Source organism: Trematosphaeria pertusa (assembly GCF_010094035.1).
Source record: "Trematosphaeria pertusa strain CBS 122368 unplaced genomic scaffold BU26scaffold_32, whole genome shotgun sequence".
NCBI classification, from domain to species: Eukaryota; Fungi; Ascomycota; class Dothideomycetes; order Pleosporales; family Trematosphaeriaceae; genus Trematosphaeria; species Trematosphaeria pertusa.
The window spans coordinates 99,473-117,970 of record NW_022987243.1 but is presented as its reverse complement, the minus strand read 5'-3'; the positions used below and the strand labels follow the sequence as shown (position 1 = coordinate 117,970).

Below are 18,498 nucleotides of genomic sequence, written 5' to 3'. Positions count from 1 at the left end.
GGGGGGGGGGGGGGGGGGGGGGGGGGGGGCTTCCCGCAGCCGCCGAAGGACGTGTTGTCGTGTATGGGTACCGGGGCATACGTACCATAGCTGAGAGGGCGCGAGAACGACGAGTAGGCTGGCCGTGCGGCGGCCTGGAGCAAGCACCTGGACGACGTACCTCGTCATGTTGGGGGAGATGGTGGGCAGCAGGCGTTGACTGTTGCGAGCGTGAGTTGGGGTGAGTTGGGGTGAGGAAGAGAGGAGGTCGAGTAGGCTGTGGCGCTTTATGTGCGGGGCTGAGGCAGGAACGCGTCGTCACGTGGCGTCGTATGGAAGGCAGGTGCAGCCCCGTGCAGCCTCACTCCCTCACTCCGTCATCTAAGAGTCACCGCGAATCCGCCAGCCGCCGCTGAGACAGTGCGCGACGGGGATGGAGCAAACAACAATAGATTGAGGTGAACCCGGCAGCGGGTAGCTGCAGCGTGCCAGCTCTCACCTCCGTTCACTGTCTCGGAGCTCGCCAATGAGTTGGCTCGGCAAAGAAGTCAAGAGTCTAATCAGTGAATAGCGAGCATGTTGCGAAGTGATGAAGGACCCAGTCGATGTGGGCACCGAGCCAGGATCATTAGCCATAGGAAACGACATGTTCGGAAACTCACAGAAGGAAAGGCCGCGAGCCGGCTAAAGCGTGACAATGTGTACAGATATTCTATCTTGAGATGCAGCTATAGAAGGTATCATCGCTCCAGAACGCTACTAGACATGCTCATTTGCATAGACAAGGCTGAATGCCTTCAACCGATGACCGCGGAGTCCCCACAGGCTCTGAAACCCCACCTGAAAGCCCCCACAGCATTCACTACCCCTAGCGAGCTCAGAAATTCTTCGAAATGTCCGGCCCCTGCTGCTCATCCTTTCCCTTACCGATTATCGCATCCAATATCGCGCCGACGCTGCCACACCTCGGCGGGCTGCCTTCGCCTATGTCGAAGTCCATCTCATTGGTGCGACGCCGAACAATACCCGTCACCGCGTTCCTAGCAGTAGTCAAGGGCGCCGCTATGGTGGAAGGCCTCGCATATGGCTCAATAGGTTGCTGGACCGAGTTGTGGTTGAGCTGCCGTGCGTTATACTCTGCGATGGAGTTGTGAGGCCCTGGTTCGTTCCGCAACGGGCTAGAGGACTTGCTGCGATTTGAATTGGCCCGCGAGGCAGTCGGAGAGGTTGAGGCTGAGACCAGGGTTGATGGAGTGTAGCCCGGTGCCGCCGCGAGGTTGTTGCTGCCAACGCTGCGGACAAGGGCCCTAGTGCGTTGGCTAGGGCTGGCGTAAGGAGTCTCCGTAAGCTCGATTCTCCTGATTCGCGGAAGTGGGGCCACAGGCGGCGGGGGTGGAGAGTATGCAGGAGGAGGGGGTGGTATTCTCGCTGCACGTGGAGGGCGGAAAGCAGGGCGGGGCGTCTCGGGAGGAGCCAATGGCTCGCCGGTGGCAGGATGCAGCAGTGGTAGAACAGGAAGAGGTTTCTCGTCTAGAACGCTGAAGACATCCTCGTACTTCCAGGAGAGGCGGGGATCGAAGACAGACGGGAGAGATGAGAACGAGCCAGGAGTAGGGGAGGCGGCGATCACCAAGGAGTTTGACTCCTGTTGGAACACGGCCGAAAGCTCTCGTGTGTCACCATCTGAAAGGGATCTGGGCCGCATGCAAGGAAGTGGCACCTCTAGCATGCTAGATTGCGGACGGACATGCGCATTAGAATCGGGCATGATAGGCGTAATCGGCTCACTGTTGTTCCAATCCGGCCGGGTGTATAGAGCAGGTTGTACCCGCCCGAGCATCGCAAATTTCCGGGCTAGCTTCTCGTTGGAGTGGACTAAGTTTTGGTTCTTATTTCGAAGCTCCGCATTTTCAGCTCGAAGCGCACGGTTCTCCGCCCTGAGCTTTGTGACGCTATACGAGCGCTCGATCTGGCACTCTTGCTCGATGAAGTCTTCGTCTAGGATAGAGACGCGATCCTCGTCATGAGCAGAAGAGCCGGCGGGAGTCAAGCCAGGTGGAGAATCTGGGAAGATGCCGTAGCGAACGAGGGGAACCTGGCGCTCTTGCTGCATAGCTTCGTAGAGAAAATTGAGCCTCAGTCCTCCCTTAACCTCTTTGGGAACTTGAACGCTCGTTGCGTTCGTGACCAGGGTTGTGCCAAGACGATGATGGGAGATGCGGGGTGCAAGGACCTGTGTTAGGAAACCGCACAGTCTTTCGAGTATCTCTGACCTCCACGCTGCGAACATGGAGCCTTCGGTTGGCTTAATGCGTTGCGCCAGCTCGTTCAGATCATGGAGCTTTGCCTGTACAAGCTCAAGAGTCTCAACCTCGGGGTTCTGCGCTAGCTTTGCCTCGTTAATGATAGTCGCGAGTTGTGTCCAGGCCATCTTTTGCGGATCACTAAGCTGTATGAGGCAGCCATGCACTACCGCTCGGCGAAGCCTCAGGCGGTCACAGATCGAGTCGAGTACCACTAGGTCGAACCCATATTCGGTTGTCTTTGAGAGGAAAGCGCCTAGGGCAATCCATGCACGCATTTCCATGGAGCACATCGGGCTGTACCATGATGCGGGTGATTCGGGAAGCTCGACAACGTCGTAATGGAGAAACCAAGCCAGGAAATTGCTCAATTGCTCTGTATCCATGGAATTGACGAATCCTAAAACAAATTTCGAAATTTGTGGTGGCGTTGCTTGTGGCTCCTCGGGAGAATGGATCGATAGAGACGGAATAGTTTCTCTCGATTGCTCATGGAACCGGCCCAGCAGCGAGCGGAGGCCACTAGATTTATGCCGAAGCTTTTGAGTGGGTTGCGGTGCCATTGATGGGCCCTCATCGGATCTGTTCTCTTTGGCTACTCGGGTGTTGCGCTTCAGGGTAATCCGGCTAAGGGGAGACATTTCAAGCGGCGGTTTCGGTTGATCGACGCTCCCATATTAGCGCTGGTTGTGCTCGTGCGGTACGGTGTCGTCGCAGCTGGCGATGGAGACATGACAAGGGGGGCAAGAGGAAAGGCTGATATATGCTCCCATCGTGAAAGGGCTTGAGAAATAGGAGTGCTTGCACCGATGCTGGTACCCCTGGGTTCCACGTGCCAGGGACAGCGCTCGGAGTCCTGTGCCTGATGTTAGTGAAATACTGAATCTTTGAAAGTCATAACGTGTAACTATGTACTTCACCGACACCTCTCTACTTCCTGGATACTCGATCATTCAACTGCCCCCCTGAACGCAGAACTAAATGACTCGGGAGATGAGAGAATGGTGATTGGAATAGTCCGTGCATTGGATCTTACGGACCGCGTCTATGTGCCCTGTACATACCCCTAAGAACGCCTCGAATGTATGCTCTTGGGGAAACCGAGTGGAACTGTGCCGGCGAGATAGAGGCTCCTTTTGGTCTTAGTCTTCCTCGTGAGCCATCTCTTCGTCTACAAAGAGCTTCGGCAGGAAAATCTTCGTGTTCTCGTACACAAGAAACGTGACGATGGTAGTCGGGATGACTCGCAGCGTATTTGGAATAACCCTGCCGATGGGTCAGTCAGCCAACCCCAGTGCGCGGGACCGCAACCGACGAAGAGACATACCCTTTGTAGAAGGCCAGAAAGCCCTCATTTCTCCAAGTCTTCCTCAGCACGTCAATCAGCCCTGAGTACTGCGTCGCCGCATTATACTGCTGCATTCGCGCTCGTATAGGCTGATACGGATAGGTGATGGCACCGGCCAGCAGCTTGCTCCCTCCGCTCATATAGATATAGTCCCAATTGCCCAAGTGCTCTTGTCCACCTATGGCCTCCCTTCTTCGATGCTTCATCTTCTCGTAGATGGCGAATTGGACGGCCCCGTGCGCTACGCCGAGCGTGGACGGGATGAAGCCGGCCCAGAGACCCTTGAGTCCTCGGGTGTAGTATACGTGCTTGAGTCCTTCGCTCATGGACTTGTAGGCCGAGGGGTGGTTCGCGCCGCGCTCGAGCATGCGCGTTTTTACGACCCAGATGGGGTTTGTGCAGGCGCCGGTTAGCAAGCCTATGCGCCCCAACTCGTTAGCAGCGGCCCTCTCACCATCGCGGGAAGCGGTGCGGTCCCGACACGTACCAGCAACAATCGACGCGGAAAAGAACTCGGCCGAGCTCAAATGCTCCCCATGCCCCCTCCGCCGTTGCAGAACCTCCTTCGCCCTCCCATAGAACAGAAAATACAGCGCCCACCCCAGGCTATTCCCCAGCATATTGGGCCATAGCCCTCTATACAGCGCGCCCAGCCCGCCCTCGTCCCGCACCACATGGCGGATAATCCTTAGCGAATCGCCGCTACGGGGCTTTGTCTGCGTATTGAGCTGCAGCCGATTCTTGAGGAGATCGAGCGGATGCACAGTGAGGCACGAGATCACGCCCGCGCTGAAGCCTGCCACGCTTTCGACGAGCGAGGGCGAAATGTTGGGGCCTTTGGTGCTGCCCTCGATGGGCGGGAGGGCGCGGGGCATTGTCGGTGTGGAGGTGGAGCTCACCGAGGCATCATTGGGTACATGGAAATGCGGGCAACAGAAATGGACAGCCTAGGGACTCATGCCATGGTGGAGTGAGACGTGTGACTGGTTCCAGGGTTGGATGTTGAGGTTCGGGTGGACTCGAGCTTTGACCGGGAACTTGGACTGCTTTCTCGCGTGGGGGGCCCGCGGAGACGTCACCGGGAATGCCCATAGCTTTCTGTTTGCCCTCGGCATCGGCATTGAAGCTCTCTCCACGGGTCTTCCTTTCTATGTACCTGCTCAATGCATGTTGTCGACGCTTGAGAGTTTCCGTTGAATTGTTTCGGGACTAAAGACGAAGCTGGAGCGTGAGGGTGGACGGCCGCTAATTGACCAATCACAGGCCGGATGCTAATCCGGATTAGGAAAGCCAGTGATTTGAACAAAGATATCGCTATATATAAGACGTAAATCTCGTGGGCCTAAGCCTCGCAATCTTCCTCTCCATGCATTCAGATGATTGGGTATTTACAGTTACAGTTTTCCACGTCTTTGATCCATCTACCCTCGCGGCGACCTCTACTTCTCGCAGCAGCTGCCGGCCTTGTTTTCACCAAAGGCCAGCTGCGATATTTTATCCACGAGAGCACCACCCTGTCTGACACCACTGGGAACGCTGCAGTAGCTCGGCGGTACGTCCAAGCACGGGTTCCTCGTGAAGAAGTTCCTGGGTCTAAGGAGCAGCGTCATGGGCTCGGCTGGCATGACGGGGAAGTCCTCAGGCGATGGAAAGTGCGTAATGCCAAAAGTGTGCCAGAGGACGACATCGGCGTTCGCAAGGTTGGCTGTGGGGTTCTCTGCGATCCACAGGGGAAGACCTTGAGAGGGCTCGCCCGAGGTTTGAGGAACGTGGCGGCCGGCTGGGTGGATTTGCGAGTCCTCGTCCATTGGGAGGTTAGCACGCTGTATCAATACGAAAGAAGACGTAGGCTTACACTTTGTGACATGAACCGCGTGGCGGGCGAAACCAGCACGCTTCCATACCAGACCGCCCTCCTTGGGAAGCAGTTCCGGAACTTCCCTGCTGACCAGCTTATACGATACGGGCTTCTTGCTGTAAGGGTTCAGCTTGCCCTCGTTGCACATCTCCCATGTCCTGCTGGTGGCGCCATTGTAGTCGGTCCTCGCCTGCTCGGGGTTCTCGAGCCTCGTCTTCTTAGCGTAAAACGCATTACCGTACTTGTTCTCAGCGCTGCCGACTTCGCCTGAGCCACGCGCAGCATCCACCATGAAGACGGTGTTGTTAGGTCCATCAATGTTGGGATCGATACGAAGGCAGAAGAGATGCTGGTGGTTGTGTGCGTTGACGCCGGGGTAGACCTCGGTGCCCCAGCCGTGGAGATCCTCGCCGGGGTCCATGGCGTATGTGTTCAGAATACCGGTGAGCTTGATTTCGAGTTGTACAGTACCATCTTGGTGGAAGACCCAGTACACACAGTATTCGTAGTTGGCAGCGGTGAAGATGTGCGAGATGATGAGCTTGCGTGCGCGGGTAACGGTGCAGCTGTCGTCTCTGAAGTCGGTGTGCTTGAAGAGAATACCGGCGTCTTCCTCGTGAATGCAGATGGCGTTCTTGATAGTCGTAGCAGCACCAGCTCGGTTCACGAATGCTGCATCCAGGTAGTGGATGGCACCCTTGCAGTCACAGCCCAAGCTGAGAGAGTTCGTCATGTATCCACCACCGTACTCACCCAAGTCAAAAGCGTGCTTGCGCTGATGTGGGTGCTCGGGGTTTCCATATGGAACAACCATCTCGGCAAGCGAAAGCCTCCAGAACGTGTCTCGCTCGGTCCCCTTGTCGTTGAATGTGATGTTCGAGAGAACGAGACCTTCGCGGTAGTTGAACCCAATATGCAGCTTCCAGTTTTGCCAGCTGATGTAGCGTCCATCCATAGAGAATGAGACGCCCTCCGGCTGAGTAATGTTGATAGGCTTCAGATCCTTGCGGAAGCCACCCTCTGCCTCGATAGCAGCCGCATGGTAGTTGTTCGGCGGGGCCTTGTTGACCATGCGGCGAACTGAAGGGACATCGATGTGGATGATTTCTTGGGTATCGGCGTTGTAGATGGGGCAGAAGTCAAGAGGATAGCTGTACTGACTATCGTCGACGTGTGGGCGGTAGTACATGAGCGCTTGCTGGAGACGGACACCGGTTCCGAAGCGCTCGTCGTAGCCAATCGTCCAGGCTGAGTAGTAGTCAGTACTGCTCTTGCGCTAGCATTAGCGCGTGCACTTACGGTCGCAGTAGACTTTGTGCATCTCTTCCGGCGGGATACCAATGATTCCGCACTGCTCGATGACTTTTGCATCTTTGCGCACAATTGTTTCCACGATCTGGAGGTCTTCCATAGTGATCTAGATTAATGGTCAGGAAGCCGAAGTACAGGTGGCGACGGAAGATATATACCAGAGGCTGGACGCCCTCGGTCGTCTCCCAGCTGACGATGTTGCCGTCGGTCAGGTCCACAATTCCGTCAAACACCTTGCTGCCCTTGCCGATAGCGACGACATCTGCAACACGGTGCGGCCGGGGGGTGTGCTGGGGGTCTTTGATCCACTTCATCATCTCAGCCTTGCGCGGCTCCCATAACGTGACGGCATTGAAGAAGACATTGCTGTGCTCCTTGCGCACAATGGCGACGGCCTGCTCGATTTCGGCTTCGGAGAGAGGATCGAAGGGGTGCACTGGCTGGCCCACGCCGGTAACATGGGCCGCTGCCTGCTTCAGGCGATCGAGAGCCATTGTGAGGGATGGAGGAGAGGAATGGAATGGAAGACAGAGAGATATAATCGTGGAGAGGAAGCTTGATGTGGGAAAGAGGGGCTCCGGCGCGGTATTAAAGCTGCCAGAGCATGCTCAACCTTGGAATTGAAGACGCGACGCGACTGACGCGAAACAGAATTGCAAAGAGAGCCTGCGCCTAAGCCTACCACGGAATAAAGGACCCAGGCTGTCGTGCGATCGGGCGACTTTGAGCCCCTCCAGGCCGCTTCAACGTCGACGGGGCGAACCTTGGACGCTGCGTTATCAACGGCACGAGCTCGCCTCGGATCGATAAGGCGAAAGCGGTTAAGCGTAGCCTTGCGCCCACACAGCTCCAGGGCTGGACGAGATGGCCCAGGTGGACGGATGCGAACAACATTACCCGCAGTATCCCATCGATCGGACCCGTCCACCTATATGCCATACCCGATTAGCCAGGTCCAAGCGATGAAGGAGCTGCCAATTCTTTCATAATAACCGTACAAACGTGGTCCGTCGGCGCCCCAATAAGGGGTGTGGAAATATCGTGACCGACGGGGACAGAGATTGAGAAAAGTCCTGGAGGTTTGAACTGTGGCCCGGGGAAAAGCGCAGCCACGTGACTTGGCCAACTCCTCGGACTGAGCAGCAAAGTCTCCCAATGGGCACGCCGTCATCTCCCATTTTCCCTTGTCGTTTGTTATCAATCTTGGAAGTTTCTTTCTTCGCCGCGCATCATGTCAGTCGATTCGAAAAACACCCCGGGGCCGTTTGCAAGGCTGCGGGCTGCACCTAAATTTGGGTGATTACGACACGCGAGGCTGGGAAAGGTAGGAAAAGCGGGAATACGAAGAACACGATCGAAATCTCCAACCACCATTTTAAGATGAAGGACCGAGCCTTCCTTCCTCGACAACGCTACATAATGGCAGCCTCGCCTCGCCACGTCGTGACCTTGCGCCTCGCGCTTCTGGACGAACCCCCTCACCCGGTGTCAAGATGGGATTCTTCAAGTCTACCATCGTCAGCTTCGCAGCAGCTGTCTTCTTCCCCCTCGTTCGCGCATCGCTTACCAGGGAGGCTGAAGAGTGGAGCGGCGCTCAATACATAGCGTTCAATGGCACCGTCTCCGGCACAGTAACGTACGACAATAGCGACTGCACATCGCCCAACTACGGTCCTTATGTCAACTCGTATCTCTACGTCGGCGTCAATCCTCCCTGGGATACGAACCCTTTTTTCTTCGAGCTCTACCATCTCGCATCCGAGGGCGAAGGCTTCCTCGTGCTCACCGAGGACCGCGTGTACAATCTCGACTTTGCGAGCTCGGCGTATGCGTGCTGGAACGACGATGGGACGCCCTGCCAGTTCTTTGAGTATGATTATACTTTCATGCCAGAGAAGTTGCTGGATTTGGCGAAGGCGAGCGTGAAGAAGTCGACGGTTGAAGGGGAGGATGGATATGAAGTTAGCGGAAGCCAGGACACGTATGTGAAGAACGAGACGCGGAGGGCGACGATTAATAGTGTGGATGTGGCGAGTGGGTGTTATGATAGCGGTATTGATTGGTATAACTGGATCTGGTAGGTCTTGATCACCACTGACCCTAAAGGCCTCCAAAGAGGACTACCGCACTCGCGAATCCTCGTTGACACTGCGTATAGGAACGAGACGCAGTCCTGGGAATACACTGTTAGCTTCTCCAACTCGTCCGGCAAAGCAACACTCAAAACCGAAATCTCAGGCAGCACCATGGAGATCACTTTCTCAGGTGAACGCATGACGAACTCCTCTTGGCCCGACATCGAGCTCGTCACGGACGACGATTCCAAGCCCACGTTCCGGTACAGTAACGACAGCGAGATCCACTTCAAGAACTTCTCGGGCACCTGGCGAGCTTCCCCCGAAGAGTTTACGGACGCCACGGGCACGGCGAGGCTGCCTACTGCGACGAGCACTGGGTTGAGGAATGGCGAGACGAGCACGGTTACTGGAGGTGCGAACCTACCTAGCAGCACTGACGCTGCTTGGGTCGTGAAGGCGCCGGGTGCTTTGGTGTCGATTCTGCTTGCACTTGGTGGATTCTTTGTGTTCTGATGATGCTCGGTGTTTTTCAGCGCGCTCCGTGACGTCAGTCTTCCGACAGTCTCGTCTACTACCTTCAATCTTTTGTACACATGTACTCTTTGATTTTTGTATTTCAATCCTAATATGTCGATACAAGCGTCCCAAGACGTCCTCCATCGACCACAACGACGCTGCCATTCAAGTAAGCGCCCGCAATATCTTCCTCTTTTCCCGCTCTTCCTGCCGGCACCACAGAGGTGTCAAACACCCCGTCATGCCCTGGACCGAGGGTGTTCATCATCCCACCCGCAAGATCAGACGGAAAGATACCCGGCGCGAGAACATTGCAGCGGATCCTATAAGGCACAAAGGCGGTTGCCAGCATCTTCATCATGTGCGTCACCGCTGCCTTGCTGCTATTGTATGCGAACGATGCGCCCCGGAGCCTGCTGAAGCCGCCAATGCTGCTAGTAGCCACAACCTGGCTTCTCCAGTCTGGGCCCATATTCCCCTTCTTGTTGCCAGCATCGAGCAGCTCGAGGAAGGCCAGCGTTGTGTAGTATACGCCTGTTGTGTTGATCGCATACGTCTGCGTGAAGTCCTCCATGGGCGTCTGCAAAGCGTGCGCTCGGTACTCGGATATGGAGGGAGGGGGCTCGTTTGGGGCGGTTTTGAGGGGTCTGGGCCCATGATGCCGGCGTTTGCGACGAGATTCACGTAGCCTGTTTCCGATTCGACGCGCTCCGCGATAGCGACGAGGGATGCCTGAGAGGTTATGTCACCGCGCAGGGGGACCGCTACGTTCGAATTGATGCTTTGCGCTGCATCTTGCAAGACGGATTCTCTGCGGCCGACAATGTAGACTCGCTGCGCGCCATTCGCCGCAAGCGCCTTCGCAATCATCAAGCCGATTCCTGGCGGCCGTTAGCGGCAATCCGAATGCGGCTTCTCCTCGCCCCGGATACCAGTGCCGCCTCCTGTGACCACGGCAACAATGCCGTCGGCGTTGAAGAGGGCTTCAGCTGTGATGTTGGGCGATGCCATGCTGGAGTGTTAGTTTGAAGGGTTGGCGTGTGGGGCAATGGGTTTATGATCATGTAGCTCTCGGCTCCGCTTTGTCCGATGCAGGCACATGGTTCTTCTGTGCGTGGATGCGGTGGCACGTTGAGCTGGATGGCAGCTGGCTGATGCGGTGTACGACCTCGGGAAGTATCCATAGGGACGCTTGTGGTTAGCGTATTTGATTATGTAATTAGCCGATCAATACGCCGGGTCGTTCTTTCTCCGTTTGCTTCTAGGGTTCCTTCCTTCATGTCACATCCTATTTCGCAGCCTCAAAAGCTTGTCCAACACCGGAGAGCACCTGCTTTCTCTACTTCTCCCTTCAGCCCATCCTTTGCATGAGCTGGGAGCGTTCAGCCACGGCTCCCCTCCTGCTCCACTCTTCCTGGATCTTTTCGTTCATCAACAATCCTGTTCCTCTCGAGAACCGTTTCCGAAGGCAGTCCACGATGATATTTGCCGCATTCAACCTCGGGGATGAATTCTGACACCAGTCGCCGCCCTCCGGAAAGTCTGGGGTGCAGAGGAACAGCTGGTTCGGGTCGAGGTACTTGAAATGGAACTTCTCCGCATCCCTGATCGACAACAGCTTGCTGAAGACCTCCCGCATACCTGAAACGGATTTGAGATGGCCCTCCACGGACCGATCGAAGCACAGCGGACGTTGTCGAGCAAACTCCAATATCAGACCGGCAATGCCAGCCGCTATCGGCGTTGCACAGGATGTTCCAGACATCCTCTTCCAACCTGGCTCTTCCCAGTCTTCTGCAAGATCCACCGGATAGGCTGAGTTGACTGCTTCTCCTAGAGCAGTAAACCTCTGCTTGTCCCCTGGGGGAGGATTGAATTTTGAAGGATTGCCGTGGCCATCTGCAGCATCTATCGCAATCACCTCGTCCGCCCTGGCCGGGAATGCCATGCCTCCTCGAGTCCGTTTTCCGTCGTTGGAAGCGGCAGCAAACAGTAGGATATTGCTCATCTTGGCTCGTTCAATGATTGTGCGGAGGTCTTCATCGCTATCTTCCTCCCAACCAAAGCTCATGCTTACTATGTCGACTTTCTTCTTGATAGCGTCTGCTAGAGCTTCGGTTACGAATTTCTGGCTAATCGTCTCTTCGTCCCCGCCACGGAGAACGCGATACACGTATACATCCGCGTATGGACAGACGGTGAAGATCAATCCGGCTGCATGTGTCCCGTGGCCATCCAAGTCCTCATGTGCCGGCAACGATTTGTCGACAATCTTCCCAAATTTTATGTGTCTTCCCTTGAGACTGAGCGGCGATTCTGGCGGAGCACCGGCTTTTGCGATTCCTGTGTCAAGGATCGCTACCTTGACTGTGCGGGAGGACCTGTCAGTGAACCTGTCGTCTCTGTACTTGTCCAGGAAATTGTGTGCATGTTTTTCAAGCTCACGGAACCAGTCGTCCGCTCTATCCGCCCTGTGTCTCGTTAGCGGTTTCACACGATGCCCCTCTGCCGCTGCGCGAAGGTATTGACCATTGCCGCTTCGGAAGTCGGTTTAATACTAGGCAAACTTACTCGTAGTTTGAGAAAGAGAGACTTAGGCGCGGACCCTGCGACGGTATTGGTGTTCTAGGCGGATTAACGGAGGAAGCTCGCCTATGCTTCCCACTTCCTGTGGTGAGAAGCTTTGTTGTGGGTTCTGGGAACGCCCCGCTCGAACGAGTTCTTCGCAGCGGACGTTCGTTTGGTTCATCAAAATCTTGCTGCCATCCTCCAGGGATCCGCCTCTCTATTCTAGAGCCAGCACCAGCCTTTCCCAACATCAGAAATCCATAGGATCGGCGCCGAGGGCTTTGTCTCCTTCATGGACCGTAAGCGGTGTTCTTCATCGCTGTTAATGCCATCGTGAACTTTGCTGCAGTCGCCAATATTCGATGGCTCATCCACTTCTTTCCTTGGGGGGCGTTCCGCTACGCCGTCAGCTGTTTGCTGACCATTAAGCCGCGAGACCGGAGGAGCGCTCGCAGAGCTGACTACCCTCGCGGTAAAGTTGGATATTGCTCTCAGCCTCTGAATCAAGCTCTGCGCCCCGAGTGCCGACTGCTGTGCGGGCATGACCGTGTCGATTGACGGCGTACGAGCTTTTACGCTTTCCAAAGACGTTGGAGGACTGGTGGCATGGACCCGCTTTGGTTCAGGACTATTAATTCCAGGTAGGCTCTTAGCCTCCGATGTTTGACTTTGAGCCTGTAACGGCTGGCATATAGTTGAGCTTGCCAGATGATCACTCTTATGCAACTCTTTCCTCCCTGACGCGGTCTCGTCCTGCAATTCGGCTTGCTTCGCGCTTTGGAACCCGATCACTACCTCGAGACTTGTGGAGTCCTCCTTTGCTGTTCCATTTGCAATCTTCCCCTTTTCACTGACTGCCTTCTGGTCCTTCTCTTCCTCCTCTTCTTTCGACAGTCTTTGTTCACGTTGCTCTTGCTTAACCCGCGGGGCCTTTTCGCTCTCTAGCTTCTCCTTGGCTAGCTGGGCTTGTTCTGCGATTTGCTTCCGTTCCTCTTCTGCCCACTTCTGTCCCTTCTTATCCACTTGTTTCTTTGCTTTCCCCAGTTGATCGCTCTCATACTTTTTGAATCGATCCCATTCTTTTCTGGGCCCTTCCGCCTTCGTCTGTCGCTGTTGTTCTTTCTCCGCTTCTTCTACCTGCCTCCGAGCTTCTCCCCATTCCACGTCCTGTTGTCTCCTTGCTTCTCCTTCGTTCCGTCTCTCTTGCTCTTGTCGTGCGAGCCTCAAATCGCAAGTCTTAAGCGAGGCCAGACAATCTTCAAGATACATTGCGTGCTCGGGATGTGGTCTTGTCTTGCACGCACAACTCTGCAGAAGGTCGATGTTCTCCCGGAATTTCTCTGTAGCATCAGAGTATTTCGAGAGCTTCAATAACTCCGTTCCCAGATTGTAGCGAACTTTAATCGTCTCGATATTCTCCCGCCCGAGGTCCTGCTCAGCTTCCCGGAGAGATTGCATGTTGAGGTCGACGGCCCTCATGATGTTGCGCGTCGTGCCCGATTTGAACAAAGCTGCCGCCAGATCCGTTCGGTCTTCACACTTGATCCGCGTTGGGTCCTGCCTAGCAGTCACTCTCAGAAGAATGTTCTCATATAGCTCTATGGCCTCTTCGAACTGAGAGTTCCTCAACCAATTCTCGGCTAGTCGTCTTTCAGCATCCATCGTCAATTCGTCTTCGTCCCCGAGAGAGTCCTTATATCGCTGAACATTCTCCACATTCAAGGTTATAGCGGCTTCTATATCATCCGCATCTCTGAGACAGGCTGCCCAGTTGTCCCGCACTTTTAAAGCGTTCTCATCGTGTGTGCCCCAAAGTCTTTCGGCTAGGCTTGCAGCCTGCTCGTACGCCCTCACTGCCTGTTGGTAGCCGTGGACCGCTCCAGTACCGTTCCCATGTTCTGCCGTCTCTTCATATCGTCCGGCTTGTGAGAGGAGATCCTCAAGCTCGTCTTGCAGTTCAAGCTCGTCTTCCAGTTTCATGCCGTGTTGACCGTCACTTTTCGCACAAGGCTCGTCCGCGGTTAATGTGGCCGATACGTCTTGCTAAGACTCCATCCGATATTCGGGTGATAAAACTGTTCCTTTCAGCACCAGAGAAGAATCTGGTCTTATTTTAGGTGGCTATACACCACCACAACGGTAGTAGATTAGTTGATTTCGTCGTTACGAAGGGGTTTGCCAGCAGTGTGTAGGTGCCAGCGTTCGTGGCGGGGGCTGAAACCTGCGTGCATGATCGTCCCACCGACCACAAGCGAATCAGCAAGTACTCAGGCACGTCAGGTAGCGCCGTTATCATTCAGCCTTGTTGGGTGAGCATCTGTCCCGCGGGGCAGCCATGCTGATGGCTACCAGCCTCCTTCTTCCCTTCAAGCCTTGTACTTTCTCTCAATCCTCAGCGGGCTGAACACCTTCATCGCGATGCGCATCAGCAATTCCTTATGCTCGCATTTCCTATTGTGCCCCAGGACCCCGCATGGATAGATGTACAATCGTCGAGCGAATCAGCAGTCCCCGCGAATGAGCGACCCATCCATCACGAGATCCTCCATCGACAGGCGCCCACGTCAACGCTCGTTGCCGCAGCAGCTGCAAACTCCAGTCCGATCAATGCAGCTATCGAAAGGCCGCCTGCAGAGGTCGTTGGAGGGGTAATAGTTGGTTCAGTCACCGCATTTGTACTTATTGTTGTTCTGTGCTGTTGCTGCTGCCCTCGTCGAGCCCGGCGCTCGGGAAAGCGCTCGCCGTCATGGAGCCCACCACCAGCTGACAGCAACCGTCCTCTCCCTCCAGTACAAATAGACCCGGAGCTTGGGCCAGATCCGCTGCCTCCACAGCCACCCCAGCATCTCCCTCCTCCGCCAGATCCAGGTCCCTATCCCGGCCCGTACCCTGGCCCACCACCTCCCCCGCCTGTTCACCCGCAACCGCCAGGCCCCCCAGGGCCCTTCCCGCCATTTCTATTTCCACACGAAGCGCACCTTCCTCCGCCGCCACCGCAGCACCTCCCTCCACAGGAGGTGCACTATCCCGACATCGAGCCCCAACCGAGTCGGAATCCTCGCTCGAGGACTCAAACAATTACAATAGTACAGGTGGGTCGCAGACCTGCCCTCGTAAGGCGTGCAAGGGTTCGCCGGCCAAGCAGACACTCAAGGGAGGAGGACTCGAATTCAAGCACACGTAGTCATAGGAGACGGAAGGTAGCCTCTTCCCCTTTCAACCCGCCCTTAGTGCGTGCTGATTTGAGACCTAGGCTTCTCGAGTCCGCGAGATCGAGGTACCGGATTTACAGCCCGTCGCTTACTTTTGAGATCGGGGTTATTGCAGCATAGGCGCGCAAGTTAACTGCGTCTGGCATTGGCCAGATCCAACCGTATTGCTATCGATCCATGAACAAAGATACCGTCAACAAGGGCGACGCACATTCGAACGTCTCCCTGACGGGTGAGCAAAACCGATGTACAGATCTACTCAGCCCAATCATTTGAGCAACTAGCTTCCTACGCCACAGCCCGGCGTGCTCCAAGTCTCAGCTTCACCACCGACATTCTTATTAACTTGAGCCCCGACATCCGAATCACTCTCTGAGTTGCCCCTCCAGGGCTATTAGATCGAAGTTAGATCTACCCGAAGTCACCATGTCCCAGAAGCCGACATACTTCCTAACCCCACCACGTCCCTACCCGCCCACCGGGCCTATCCGTCTTGGCGCCATCATAAAATCGGCCACCATCCCTGATGAGCCTCTCTGTCTCCCTGCTCTTCCTTCCACCAATGACGTCAGCGCTTTTACAGAAAAGAACTGGAGCGGTTCTCATATGCGCAAGTCGTCTTCGCGCTTTGGAGTCTGGACTTCTTTCCTACAGATGATCTTCAGCATCGGCGGTGGTATTTCTGTTCACGCGGAGAAGGAAGTCAAGCAGCACTGGGAAGTCGGAACGATGACTACGATGACGTTCGTGCCAAGTGAGAAGTGGTTGGAAGATGTAGTGAGGAGCGACGAAGTTAGGGGGTATCTTCTCGGCAACCGGTGGAGAGAGAAAGTGTACTTGATCACCGGCGTCATGATCGCTTCGTCCTCGCAATCCTTCCGTGCAACACTGGAAGAGAAGGGGCTCCACATCAACGTCGGCGTCGACGCAACGGCCTGGACCGGCGTGCCCGTCTCAGTCGGCCCAGAGGGGAAGTGGAAAAGGAAAGAAGTGGCGAAGACGCAGAGCGAGACGGAAGAGAAGTTCGTGTTTGCGTTTAGGGTTAGAGAAATTAGGGTGAAGAGGAAGGGTGGTGTGAAGAATCATAGGCTGTATGACAAGGGGGCGCTGTTTAATGCGGAGAAGAGGAGGGACGAGGTAGGTAGGGACGAAGAGGATGTGGAGGTTGAGGGGCTGGGGGAGGAGGCCGAGGGGGCGGAGTTCGGGCTTGAGATGAAGGGGGTGAGGCAGGCTTTGGGGGATGAGGAGGGCGAGGAGGAGTGCGTATGCGTTATGCCAGAGGAGCAGTAGGGAAGAAGCACCCCCTTCCGTATCTTCGACGAAGAGCACAGTCACGTAGTGTTCCTCGTATTGAATGCAAATGAGCAACAAGAAAGACGAAATAGGCGCGATATCAGACGAGGGGTCCACGGGTGAATGCTAAGGCCGATACGGCTAACCGAAAATGATCTAGCCTGCTTACCCCTGTCTGCGCAATGCGCCAGAGCGCGGAGTTGCCCAGGACCTCCGGGACGGCAGAGTCGACACATTTCATTCCGCCAACGCTCCTCCGCGCAATGTCCCCCCCAGCGTGAGTGCCTCAGTCATGCCTGCCCATGCGGGTGCGTCGCACAGGCGCAACAATCTCCTCCAATCCCAAGGCTTCGTCGGAGCTGCGGCGCGCTTCTGGCAGGCAAGTACCGTCCTTAGTGAGCCAGCATGCTGCGAGGTACCAAAGACTGACCATGATTCAAGCGCACCTATGCCTCCGACTATGTCGGCCTTGCGATCCTTGTTACGGCGTGGATCTTTGTACGCCGAGAACCGTGGGCCACTGTGGAAAGCCCTGCTGACGTCGCAGATTCAATTCTTTGCCGAACCCTTCCACCGCATGTTCTCGCTCGACAACCTCGCTATACAATACCCTCACGCCGAAGTGGAGCGCGTCCCAGTTCGTTCGTCTCGCCTACATAGCCCGATAATACCGTTTGGAGGCTGATCGTGGTCGTAGCATGGCTGTTTATCTACGCAGGCGCAGTCCCCCTCGGCCTCCTCATAGCATGGGCACTCCTCTTCCAGCCTGGGGCGCACAAAGCGCACGTCACGATACTAGGGTGGTTCATATCCCTTATTTTGACCCTCTTCATAACCGACCTCGTAAAGAACGCCGTGGGCAGGCCGAGACCGGATCTCATTGCGCGATGCAAGCCCGAGCCGGGGACACCAGGGCATCAGCTAGTCACATACGAGGTATGCACCGAGGAGGACTATCATGTGCTGCACGACGGCTGGAGGAGCTTCCCGTCCGGTCATAGCAGTTTTTCGTTCAGCGGTCTCGGCTACCTCGCCTTATTCCTTGCAGGCCAGTGTCACGTCTTTCGGCCACGCACCGATCTCGCACGCGTCCTTCTTGCGCTTGCTCCATTGCTAGGGGCTGCTCTGATCGCTATTTCCCGCTGCGAAGACTATCGACACGATGTTTACGATGTCACGACCGGATCGTTGCTGGGAGTCCTAGTCGCTTATTACACATACAGGAGATACTATCCCCCTCTCCGAAGTAGTAAGTGCGCGACGCCGTATCCGAATCCTGCGGATTCTTCGAACGGTCTTGGAAAGCTGAAGGATGAGGAGGAGAGGATAAGAGGTGCCGGGGAGTATGAGCTAGATGACTTTGATGAGGGCGATGACGAGGGCGAGACAAGACCTCTAAATAGTAGGAGATAAGGCTTTTCAGATGTATAATGCCTAGTCACTCCTTTGAAAGCTCCTGAAGCAGCTGGTGACTCCCGAGTGGGAATTGTCCCTTCTTGAACGCAACTGAAGAATACCCCTGGGCCAGATCCGCTCCTGATGATCTCGATTCATGCCCATATTTTCCATAACGCTTTCCCCGTACTCGTCGATCTCCGGTTTTGCTGGCCAGTCCTCGTGAATGTCAATCATCCGTGCCGAGATCATGGTGAACAACTCATGGAACTGTGAAGGATTCCAGCATGTCTCATCGAGATACGTAGATACCATGTATTGTCCTGCGGATTACGTGCTTTGGGGGCTAGTACAACAGCTCGATCAGTACCCGAAGCCCTTTTGGACAAGGCTAAGGAAGGCAGTCAATGGCTGTCGTAGCTGTTGTTGCTGGAAGGCGCGATTGGTTGAAGTACCTTGGCCATCTGTACCCACATTCCCGGGGTCTCTTGTGCATTATTTCCGAAGAGAGCGACTCCGCCGCAGCTTGCTAGGGCGGACGAGGTAGAGAAGAAGCTCGATAATGCTAATATATAGTACTGAGGGAACCGAGGCTCGCAACATGCTTGGCTGGGCGATATTAGTTTTAGTGCGGAAA

At 55.4% G+C, this 18,498-nt stretch overlaps 10 protein-coding genes across 10 annotated transcripts in view; 4 read left to right on the top strand and 6 right to left on the bottom strand.

Moving 5' to 3' along the window:
- The window catches only part of BU26DRAFT_498178 (uncharacterized protein), a 5,622-nt gene extending 5,124 nt beyond the window's left edge, over window positions 1-498 (bottom strand). The window contains exon 1 of the mRNA XM_033826328.1: window positions 86-498. Within this exon, the coding sequence (XP_033675336.1) occupies window positions 86-168 (83 nt within the window). The 5' untranslated portion in view covers window positions 169-498. The remainder of the gene's footprint in view (window positions 1-85) is intronic.
- A 1,138-nt stretch (window positions 499-1,636) lies between these two features.
- BU26DRAFT_442974 (uncharacterized protein) lies at window positions 1,637-2,845 on the bottom strand (the record flags this gene model as incomplete). The annotated part of the gene is made up of 1 exon (XM_033824529.1): window positions 1,637-2,845. A coding segment is annotated over one exon (1,209 nt), but the record flags the coding sequence as incomplete, so codon positions are not given.
- A 579-nt stretch (window positions 2,846-3,424) lies between these two features.
- BU26DRAFT_535981 (uncharacterized protein) lies at window positions 3,425-7,293 on the bottom strand (the record flags this gene model as incomplete). Its single annotated transcript, XM_033831318.1, has 6 exons — window positions 3,425-3,548; window positions 3,610-4,048; window positions 4,118-4,524; window positions 5,074-6,736; window positions 6,788-6,884; window positions 6,958-7,293. The coding sequence occupies 6 exons, from the start codon at window positions 7,291-7,293 to the stop codon at window positions 3,425-3,427; spliced, it is 3,066 nt and encodes a 1,021-aa protein (XP_033675334.1).
- A 999-nt stretch (window positions 7,294-8,292) lies between these two features.
- Window positions 8,293-9,406, top strand: BU26DRAFT_611755 (uncharacterized protein; the record flags this gene model as incomplete). The annotated part of the gene is made up of 2 exons (XM_033836085.1): window positions 8,293-8,876; window positions 8,958-9,406. The coding sequence occupies 2 exons, from the start codon at window positions 8,293-8,295 to the stop codon at window positions 9,388-9,390; spliced, it is 1,017 nt and encodes a 338-aa protein (XP_033675333.1). The 3' UTR covers window positions 9,391-9,406.
- A 93-nt stretch (window positions 9,407-9,499) lies between these two features.
- On the bottom strand, window positions 9,500-10,577 carry BU26DRAFT_545060 (NAD(P)-binding protein; the record flags this gene model as incomplete). The annotated part of the gene is made up of 3 exons (XM_033831771.1): window positions 10,326-10,577; window positions 10,078-10,274; window positions 9,500-10,015 (listed from the first exon to the last, which is right to left on the bottom strand). The coding sequence occupies exons 1-3, from the start codon at window positions 10,402-10,404 to the stop codon at window positions 9,500-9,502; spliced, it is 792 nt and encodes a 263-aa protein (XP_033675332.1). The 5' UTR covers window positions 10,405-10,577.
- Window positions 10,578-11,089: 512 nt separating this feature from the next.
- On the bottom strand, window positions 11,090-11,761 carry BU26DRAFT_411266 (subtilisin-like protein; the record flags this gene model as incomplete). Its single annotated transcript, XM_033822944.1, has 1 exon — window positions 11,090-11,761. A coding segment is annotated over one exon (672 nt), but the record flags the coding sequence as incomplete, so codon positions are not given.
- Window positions 11,762-11,989: 228 nt separating this feature from the next.
- BU26DRAFT_526114 (uncharacterized protein) lies at window positions 11,990-14,139 on the bottom strand. The gene has a single exon (XM_033830669.1). It carries the CDS (start codon window positions 13,939-13,941, stop codon window positions 12,184-12,186), a length of 1,758 nt encoding a protein of 585 aa, XP_033675330.1. The 5' UTR covers window positions 13,942-14,139; the 3' UTR covers window positions 11,990-12,183.
- Window positions 14,140-14,249: 110 nt separating this feature from the next.
- Window positions 14,250-15,435, top strand: BU26DRAFT_238823 (uncharacterized protein). Its single transcript, XM_033820982.1, has 2 exons — window positions 14,250-15,161; window positions 15,215-15,435. The coding sequence occupies exons 1-2, from the start codon at window positions 14,400-14,402 to the stop codon at window positions 15,269-15,271; spliced, it is 819 nt and encodes a 272-aa protein (XP_033675329.1). The 5' UTR covers window positions 14,250-14,399; the 3' UTR covers window positions 15,272-15,435.
- Window positions 15,436-16,676, top strand: BU26DRAFT_238824 (uncharacterized protein). The gene has a single exon (XM_033820983.1). The coding sequence runs from the start codon at window positions 15,600-15,602 to the stop codon at window positions 16,461-16,463; it is 864 nt and encodes a 287-aa protein (XP_033675328.1). The 5' UTR covers window positions 15,436-15,599; the 3' UTR covers window positions 16,464-16,676.
- Window positions 16,677-16,692: 16 nt separating this feature from the next.
- Window positions 16,693-17,990, top strand: BU26DRAFT_470872 (PAP2-domain-containing protein). Its single transcript, XM_033825362.1, has 4 exons — window positions 16,693-16,845; window positions 16,908-16,964; window positions 17,014-17,107; window positions 17,164-17,990. The coding sequence occupies exons 1-4, from the start codon at window positions 16,759-16,761 to the stop codon at window positions 17,877-17,879; spliced, it is 954 nt and encodes a 317-aa protein (XP_033675327.1). The 5' UTR covers window positions 16,693-16,758; the 3' UTR covers window positions 17,880-17,990.
- The last annotated feature ends 508 nt before the right edge of the window (window positions 17,991-18,498 follow it).

Coding starts and splice junctions, on each gene's coding strand:
- BU26DRAFT_526114 (XM_033830669.1), bottom strand. CDS start 13,941: ATGAAACTGGAAGACGAGCTTGAACTGCAAGACGAGCTTGAGGATCTC.
- BU26DRAFT_238823 (XM_033820982.1), top strand. CDS start 14,400: ATGCTCGCATTTCCTATTGTGCCCCAGGACCCCGCATGGATAGATGTA. Junction 15,162..15,214: donor GTAGTCATAGGAGACGGAAG/GTAGCCTCTTCC, acceptor TTTGAGACCTAG/GCTTCTCGAGTCCGCGAGAT.
- BU26DRAFT_238824 (XM_033820983.1), top strand. CDS start 15,600: ATGTCCCAGAAGCCGACATACTTCCTAACCCCACCACGTCCCTACCCG.
- BU26DRAFT_470872 (XM_033825362.1), top strand. CDS start 16,759: ATGCCTGCCCATGCGGGTGCGTCGCACAGGCGCAACAATCTCCTCCAA. Junction 16,846..16,907: donor CTGCGGCGCGCTTCTGGCAG/GCAAGTACCGTC, acceptor CCATGATTCAAG/CGCACCTATGCCTCCGACTA. Junction 16,965..17,013: donor TTGTTACGGCGTGGATCTTT/GTACGCCGAGAA, acceptor CTGACGTCGCAG/ATTCAATTCTTTGCCGAACC.